This window comes from Rhinopithecus bieti, unplaced genomic scaffold, assembly GCF_001698545.2.
Source record: "Rhinopithecus bieti isolate Rb0 unplaced genomic scaffold, ASM169854v2 scaffold_14454, whole genome shotgun sequence".
In the NCBI taxonomy this organism is placed as follows: Eukaryota; Metazoa; Chordata; class Mammalia; order Primates; family Cercopithecidae; genus Rhinopithecus; species Rhinopithecus bieti.
In genome coordinates, this window is record NW_016808228.1 from 1,280,754 (window position 1) to 1,290,146 (window position 9,393).

The 9,393-nt window shown below is 47.7% G+C and overlaps 1 protein-coding gene across 1 annotated transcript; it reads left to right on the forward strand.

Moving 5' to 3' along the window:
• The first annotated feature begins 522 nt into the window (after positions 1 to 522).
• On the forward strand, positions 523 to 2,386 carry LOC108538164 (olfactory receptor 1F1-like). The gene has a single exon (XM_017886085.1). The coding sequence runs from the start codon at positions 750 to 752 to the stop codon at positions 1,782 to 1,784; it is 1,035 nt and encodes a 344-aa protein (XP_017741574.1). The 5' UTR covers positions 523 to 749; the 3' UTR covers positions 1,785 to 2,386.
• Positions 2,387 to 9,393: the final 7,007 nt, after the last annotated feature.

A 9,393-nucleotide genomic window follows, 5' to 3' on the forward strand; every position in this document is an offset into this window, starting at 1 on the left:
GGGTGTACCCACAGTACCCTCTGGCTCTGCACATCTGCCATTATACTTCCAGAATTCCATACAGAAACAACCTTCAGGTGACCCCCCGTACTGGGAGTCGGAAGAAACTACATTTCTATAGCTCTTTACTTAATCTCGAGACATTATCAGTTGCTCATATCAAAGAATGAAAGAGGCCGGGTGCGGTGGCTCACACCTGTAATTCCACCACTTCAGGAGACTGAGAAGGGCGGATCACGAGGTCAGGAGATCGAGACCATCCTGGTTAACATGGTGAAACCCCGTCTCTACCAAAAATACAAAAAATTAGCCGAGCATGGTGGCGGGTGCCTGTAGTCCCAGCTACTTGGGAGGCTGAGGCAGGAGAATGGCATGAACACAGGACGCAGAGCTTGCATTGAGCCAAGATCGCACCACTGCACTCCAGCCTGGGCGACAGAGCGAGACTCCGTCTCAAAAAAAAAAAAAAATGACAGTGTGAAGAAAACTTGGGGTAAAATACCCTAAGTAAAATATGCCTCATTGCTGCCACCACTGAATACATAACCATGTGCCACCAGGATTCTCCATGGAGGGACAGCAGATGAGGCTTCATGGGTTCAGAGTCAGCAGAAGTTTAGCAGTGAAGTAACTGAACCCTGATGCCTGGGTATGTTGAGGCCATAGGGCTCCCTGACTGAGGCTTTTCCTTTGATAGGCTGACAGCCTGCTTCGGGGTTTGTACCAAATGAACACAGAGATGTGTCCAAATGAGAGCTGAGGGACTCTGCAGGAGGCCCAGGAATTCATCTCTCACTGGTCTGCGACTGGTCTGGCTCTCCCCACAGGACCTGTCATCCATGGAGCGCAGAAACTACACCAGTGCCTCGGAGTGCCTCCTCCTGGGGCTCTCCAGCCGGCCAGAGCAGGAGGAGCTGATCTTCGGGTTCTTCCTGGCCATGTACCTGGTTGGCAAGGCAGGCAACCTGCTCATCATCCTGGCCATTGGCTCAGCCTCCCGTCTCCACACCCCCATGTACTTCTTCGTCAGCCAGCTCTCCCTAGTGGATTTCTACTTCCTCTCTGCCACGATCCCCACGATGCTTGAGAACATCCAGACGCAGACTCAGGCCATCTCCTATGGCACCTGCCTGGGCCAGATCTACATCTGCATCCTGCTCGCCAACATGGACAACTTCCTTCTGACAGCAATGGCCTATGACTGCTACCTGGCCATCTGCCACCTGCTGCACTACTCCTCCAAGATGAGCCTCTGTGGCTGCACCCTGATGCTGGGCAGCTCATGGGCCATCGCCAGCCTCCATGCCCTGCTGCACACCCTCCTCATGGCCCAGCTGGACTTCTGCGCCAGCAACGTCATCCCCTACTGCTTCTGTGACCTCATTCTCCTGCTCCAGCTCTCCTGTTCCGACACCCAACTCGACCAGTTCATGATCGTGCTGGTGGGGGGCCTGATTGTCCTCCTGCCCTTCCTTGGCATTCTCGGCTCCTACACACACACTGCAGTCACGGTGCTCAGGGTCCACTACACCCGGGGTAAGCAGAAGGCCTTTTCTACCTGTGGCTCCAACCTGACCATGGTCATCCCCTTCTATGACACCATCTCAGGGATCCACCTGAGGCCCTCATCCTCCCATTCCACAGACAAGGACTCACTAGCCTCAGTGATGTACACGGTGGTGACCCCCATGCTGAATCCCTTCATCTACTGCCTGAGCAACAAGGACACGCAGGGCGCTCTGGGGAGACTGTTCAGCCCGAAGGCTTTGTCCCACAGGCTGTGAAACAGCAGAGTTCCCCCTCAGGGCCTGTGTGAACCCCAGGGACAGGCTCCACAAACAGGGCAGGAGGAGCATGGCCTGGTTGTCCCAGCTTGTCAGCATGGCTGGGGAATGCCCCTCACTGCTCTAATAGGTAATGTGCAAGGCTGGCACTTCGTGGCCCCTGCACAGGATACTCCCAGGATACCAAGAAGGGAATCAACTCTAACCCAAAGACACAGAACCACATCAACAGATGCAAATTCACCTGCAGATCTCCTGGAGAGGGTTGGAAAGGTCACACATTGCATGTGAAAACAATGAACTAGGAGTCAGCGGCCTGTGCCGATGGCCTGTGCTGAGGGGAACTCTCTGAGAGCTGCTGCACAGGCCCCAGTTCCTCCAATCCTCAACCCTCATGCAGCCCAAATTCCAAGCTCCCTGTAGATATCCTGTCTGCTACAGCCCCCTCCTCACCACCATCCCCACATTTTGAAGTGAACCTAGCTCTGAGGCCAGACTTGATCGTCCTCCTCAAAGCCATCCCGCTCCCGGCCTTGGCTCCTGCTAGGTGGGCTTCCATGGCTCCAGGCACTTGCATCAGGAGTGTCTGCAGTGAAGGTCTCATATCTGACCCTCCTGGCCTCCAGAGCTAACCCCAACCTGTCCCACTATGTGTTCTCTTTTTTCAAAAAAAGAAAGGTCTGTTATGCACTTAGAAAGGAAAGAAAGGAGACCAGATCTGGCATTGCTTCTCTGTGAGTGAAGAACATGCAGGAAATTGACCATCATAATCCTTAGGAATGTGCTTCTCCACTCATTGACTTGGGAAAGGAAACAAATGAAGAAAGGACTCATAAAAATGAGTCCATGGCGGGAGGAGTTAGATGCAGTTTTCTATCAATTACGGTAATACTCAGGCTGCAAAGGGTGTGGAGGAGGAAACAGAATTACTCAGAGGGTCACAACAACTGCCTTCTAGTCCAAGTCCCTCTCATTTCTAGCCACTGACTATGCTCCAGTCAGTCTGAGATTCACCACTCTACCAAACACACCATGCTTTTAGTCCCCGTCACGCTGTTCAGGCAGCCCACCTGCCCACTTCTATCTATAAACTTCCACTTGTCCTTCAAGTCTCAGATCAAATATCATCTTCTTCATGAAGCCTCCAGTGTCCCAGGCCAGGAGAGGGTCTTCTTTCCCCTCCAGAGCTGCCAGAATGCAAATTCTGTGACAGCCCTTTTCATGCTCTGCTTGGCAAATGCTACCCTAAACAGGACTGTTTGTTCTTAAGTTGTATAAAAGCTCCTGTTTATCCAAATAACCCCATCCGCAGAAGAATCTATCACAGTGCCTGGTGTACAACGACGACTCAGTACAAAGGTGCTGCTATAGCTAATGATGGTGACAGTGACAATGATGACAAGGACGATGACAGCAAACACTGAAGAAAGAACACTGATGACCTTCTCCCAGAGATTTTGCCTTAACCCATTCCCTTTGTCTCCCTTTGTCTTTCCTGATCCCATCCAAAGAAAAAGAATTAAGTGTGTGCTTGGTCAGAGCCCCAGGATCTCACTGGCCCCTATTTTATGAAGGGTGGTGTGCCTCACAGGGTCAGCGTCTGAGATGAAGCTCCCTTCCTTCTCGCCTGGCCCTGAACAGTCTTCTGCTCATGCACCCTCTTGGAGTCCCCATTTGGTATCGGGTTGCCAACCTCCCTCCTGCACAGTGTGCCTGAACCCACAGTCTTCAACTCAGATGTGGGGCTGAGAGTGGGGAGCAAGGCAGGCCTACACCATCTCGCAACTCCCTTCCCCAGTGACCTCTATGATGCAGGTTACTGGGTGCAACTCCGAGACTAGTACAGTGGGACTGACAGCCCCATCTGCTGTTGTTCCTTGGGCCATCCAGGTTGGGATGACTGGCAGGGCAAGAGTCAGCCTTTCCTGGATCTCTGGCCAAAACACCACAAAAAACTCAACAGATTTTCACCTCAAGCCTGTGAAAATGATATGAAGAGTTGACACCAACATGAAGAAATGTTCAATATGCATTTGCTGTAATTGTGAAGAATATAACGATTTGGCCCCATGGAAAAAAAAATGAACAAGAAAAAAAAAAACAACAAACAAAGAGGGGCAGGCAATGGGTAAATATGAAAGACCTTTACCTAATCTTGCTCTATGCTGGTTTGTAAGGAGACTTTCTGGCTCACAGTCTTCTAAAGTCCAACAGAGTACATAGGCTAAAATGATCCTTCTCTCATGTCAAACGCCTTTCTAGATGGGCACCGGTCTTGGCCTGCAGGCTGCTTGCTCAGGGGTTTGGGGAGAGGAACATTCCCTTTCTCATCCTGCACATAATGCAACTATAAAAGGTTCAGAAGCTTAGTCACTCTCACAGACCTGGAAGTGTAAACTCGACCCTATAAACACCAGAATTTTTATTTCTACTTCAAAAATAAACTGTTTTGAAAAAAAGAAAAAATAACTTCATTACCTCCATTAAAAAATTATTATTAAGGACCACTAATGGGGAAGTAGAAGTATCCTCGAGAATAATAGTATCTCCTATGTGGTCCTTTCCTGCTGCCATATGAAGGACATGTTTGCTTCCCCTTCAACCATGATTGTAAGTTTCCTGTGGCCTCCCTATCCCTGAGGAACTGAGTCAATTAAACCTCTCTCCTTTATAAATTACCCAGTCTTAGGCAGTTCTTTATAGCAGCATGAGAACAGACTAATACAGGAGGTAAATAAAGGCTTCTACCACCTCTCTCCTCCCAATCTCCATCTAAAAGCTCTTCTATTACCTTCTCAAGAGACTGCACTTTCTGACTAGGAAGGGAAAACATGAAGCTCTTGCGTTTGCCACCATTTCCTGGTCTCTGGCCACTCAGATGATAGAACAGAGCTATGGCTAGTATGTGTGGCAGCAAAACTGTTTGCTCTTCCTGAAAGCCAAATTGCTCCTCCCAAGTCCCTCTACTTCTCAGGGCACAACACATATACTACCCAAGCATTTCCATCCTCCCTCTCCCAGCAGTGTAACTCTCAGTGACAAAGAATATTGCCTCTCGTCCCTGCTTCGTAGCCAATTTTCATGAAGATGTTTTATTGAAACATATTGATCCTGGGAATGCACTGGACAAGATGGCTCTCTGGAAGTATATCCTTCCTTGAGATCACACAGAAAATATGCAGGACAGGAATTCAAAATTGTGAGAGGACCAAGTGAATTTATTTGGCTTGAAGAACTTCTGGCAAGTGAATACAGTAGAACTGCAATTGGTGGCTCAACAAACAGTTAGAGATCACTGCCTATGAGAGAAGCAAGATTTGCTGATGGTTTGGATGTGGGGTATGAGAGCGGGAATCATATCATTCACTAAAATAAGGGAGAGGCCAGGTGTGGTGCCTCACACCTGTAATCCCAGCACTTTGGGAGGGCAAGGCAGGTGATCATCTGAGCTCAGGAGTTTAAGACCAGCCTGACCAACATGGTGAAATCCCGTCTCTACTAAAAATACCAAAAATTAGTCGGGATACGGCAGGCGCCTGTAATCCCAGCTACTCTGGAGGCTGAGACAGAATTGCTTGAACCTGGGAGGCGGAGGTTGCAATTAAGCCAAGATCGCACCATTGCACTCCAGCCTGGGCAACAAGAGCAAAACTCTGTCTCAACCAATCAGTCAGTCAATAAAGGAGAAACAGATTTTGAAGGTGGGAAGAAAACAAAGGGTTTGGTTTAGTGTGTGATGTATGAGACGCCTATTTGACCTTTAATTAGTTTTTGTTTGAGATAGGGTCTTGCTCTGTCACCCTGGCTGAAGTGTAGTGATATAACCTTGGCTCACTGCAGCCTTGACCTCCTGGGCTCAAGCAATCCTTCCACCTCAACCTCTTGAGTAGCTGGGACTACAGATGCATGCCATGAGGCTCAGCTAATTTTTTAACTTTTTGTAGAGATGGGGGTCTCATTTTGTTGCCCAGGCTGGTCTTGAGCTCCTGGGCTCAAATGATCCTCCCACCTCAGCCTTTCAAAGTGCTGGGATTACAGGCGGGAGCTACTGCACCCAGCCTAAATAAGTAGTTATACATGAGTTAGAATTCACAGGAGAAATCTACAACCCACTGGAATCTGGCTTTCCCCCACTATGCCACTGAAACTGCTCTCACCCTAAGTGCCTTCTAATTGCTGAAACAGGTAGAAATCCAGGTCTTCCTTTCATTCAAATATTTACTGTCTCCTGTTATGGAGTAAAGAGCCTGTAACTGGCTGCACTGCGCTTAAGTGGCCCTTGCTAAGGGAAGGTTAGTCTACACCCAAGCAGAGGCTCACTGTGATACAGAGGCATTGGGGCAGGGACCTGCCTGACAAGAACCCAAAGCAGCAGTGCTAGAGCCAGGCTGCCTCCACAGGGACCACCTAGCTTGCTTGCTATAGAATTGCAGGCCCCTGCCCTGAGATTAGACTTCAACAGCTCTTGACTCTGCTTGACAATACTACCTTTACCCCCAAGTGATCTCTAATAAAACTCCTTTGTTTTCTAGGAACTAAGTGGAGAGACTTTAAACTCCGCAGGAAACAGATCCAGTTCATGGAGTTCCAGTCCTCCTCTCAATAGCTAAAATATCTAATTGATATAAGATATTATCCTGAATGCTAAGAACAGTGATTCTCAGCTAAGGTCGATTCTGCCTCCCCTAGGGGATGTCGAACTATTTGCTCTTCCTGAAAGCCAAATTGCTCCTCCAGAAACATCTTTGGTTGTTACAGCCAGCAGGTGCTACTGGCATCTGGTAGGTCGAGGCCAGGATTGCTGCTAAACATCCTACAATGCATAAAGCAGCCAGGACAGCTGCCAACAGAGAATTATCTGGCACAAAATGTTAACTGTTCAGGGGCTGAGAAACCTAGCGAAGTTTAAGGGCAAGTACATGCTAGAGAAACGTATTGCTGCCTGTCATTTTCCCTGTCTCAGAAGTGGATTAAGTCAATCTGTGCTGCAAAGGGGAGAGGGAGGGGACTTGAAACCAGTTTATCATTATTATTGTTATTATTATTATTATTATTGAGACAGAGTCTCGCTCTGTCACCCAGGCTGGAGTGCAGTGGCATGATCTCAGCTCACTGCAACCTCTGCCCCTGGGTTCAAGTGATTCTCCTGCCTCAGGCACCTGTCACCACGCTCAACTAATTTTTATTTTTAATTTTTTTGAGACAAGAGTCTCACTTTGTCGCCCAGGCTGGAGTGCAGTGGCGCGATCCCGGCTCACTGCAAGTTCCGCCTCCCGGGTTCACACCATTCTCACGCCTCAGCCTCCCGAGTAGCTGGGACTACAGGTGCCCGCCACCATGCCCGGCTATTTTGGTTTTTTTATATTTTTAGTAGAGATGGGGTTTCACTGTGTTAACCAGAATGTTCTCAATCTCCTGACCTTGTGATCCACATGCCTCGGACTCCCAAAGTGCTGGCATTACAGGCGTGAGCCACCGGGCCTGGCCAAATTTTTGTATTTTTAATAGAGACAAGGTTTTACCATGTTGTCCAGGCTGGTCTCAAACTCCTGGCCTCAGGTGATCCACCCGCCTTGGCCTCCCAAAGAGCTGGGATTACAGGCGTCAGCCACTGCACCCAGCCAAAACCAGCTTAATTTTTAAGAAAGAAAGGTTCTCCTTGCCTCTCAGTTGGGATAAAATAGGTACTGAAAGTATTTTCAGTGTAATCAGCCTGCAGACAACACCCATGGCACACATTATGACACGCACCAAACTTTCTTGATGAAATATTTCCCCAGGACAGACTTTAGGCAGTTACCTGGTTCTACCACCACCCAAGGAAGAAAACAGTTTCCCTTGCAAAGGACAACAGCTTCCCTCATTACCCAGCAGCACAGCACATGCAACCAAATACCAAAGGTGTACAGCATCATCAGGATGTGAGGCAACCACAGATGCCCTGTCATACAAAAGGAGGCCCATCTATGAGTTGACCAAATACCCCTGTTTGACCTGCAGAGTCCCGGTTTACACCACTATACCGGCATAATAAATAGCACCCACTTTTACGCTCAAAAGGGGCAGGAAATGTGAAACATTTGCCTGGAACATCTTGTCACGCCAGAAAGCAAAGAAGCTGTCAATGAGAATTAGGGTTGTGTCAAAAGGATTCAGGAGCCAAGGTCCAGGGGCCTCCACTGGTCGAAGCTGAAATAATTTGAGCATCAAATTATAACTGCAGTGGACTGACCAATATCAAGTATGTTTAAATCCATGAGTGCAGGCCAGGTGCAGAGGCTCACACCTGTAATCCCAATACTTTGGAAGGCCAAGGAAGGGGGAGTACCTTACCCTGGGAGTTTGAGGCTGCAGTGAGCTACAATTGCACCACTGCATTCCTGCCTGGGTGACAGAGCAAGACCCTGTCTCAAAAAAACCAATAAAAGCAAAAAGCTATGAATGCATTGATTTCTACAGACTTGACTCCCTTTACAGGAAACAAAAAGTAACTAGCTCATTATTCTGAAAACAGGCAAATCAAGAGGAGGATCAAGCATTTTCTTGCCTTCCCTGTATGAACTGTATCTAAGGGTAACCTATGTTAAAGAAGGGAAATTTCTTACAGAAATATTCCAACTACTAAATGATGAAGCATTTACAGAACTAATGAAACAAACAGATCAAGGCTTCTAAAATCATATGAACAGAAACAAGGCATGTCACAATCTATAATGTGTTCTTGCCAAAATGTGAAATATGAATCTGATTACACCTCTAAACACTTCTACATTTTTAGATAATACAGAGGGCAGGGAAATATGTTAAATCATGCCATGGGTACACAAACAGAAAACGCAGAATGATTAGCTGGGCATGGTGGCCTATGCCTGTAATCCTAGCTACTTGGGAGGCTGAGGCATGAGAATCGCTTGAACCCGGGACGGGGAGGTTGCAGTGAGCTGAGATTGTGCCACTGCATTGCAGCCTGGGCAACAGAGCGAGACTCCATCTCAAAACAAAAAACAAAAAAACAAAAACAAACAAAAAAAAAACAAAACAGAAAATGCAGAATGTAAAAAACTCTCCAGGATAAACGATCCAGTTTTTAAAAATGAATAAATTTCAAGAAAAGGTTAAGTATTACAGATTATAAGCCTTAAGAGACAAAGAAACAAATTATAATGTATTGAAAAATTAGGTGGGTTCTTAAAAGTCACTGGATATTTTGACATTAAGGAACTGTTTTGAGAAAGGGTCTTGCTCTGTCTCCCAGGTTGGAGTGCAATGGCACAATCATGGCTCACTGCAATTTCAACCTCTTGGGGTCAAGTGATGCCCCGCCTCAGCCTCCTGAATAGCTGGGACCACAGCATGTACCACCATGCCCAGTTAATTTCTGTTTGTAGATGAGGTCTCACTATGTTGCTCAGGCTGGTCTCAAACTCCTCTCAAGCAATCCCACCTTGGCCTCCCAGAGTGTGGGGATCACAGGTGTGAGCCACCACACCCAACTGCCCTTACCTTGTACAGGTACACACTGAAATGGTCATAAACAACACTTGGGATATACTTCAAAACTTCAGTGGGGGGAAGAAGATGGGGTGGAAGGAGAGGACAGAGATTAAAC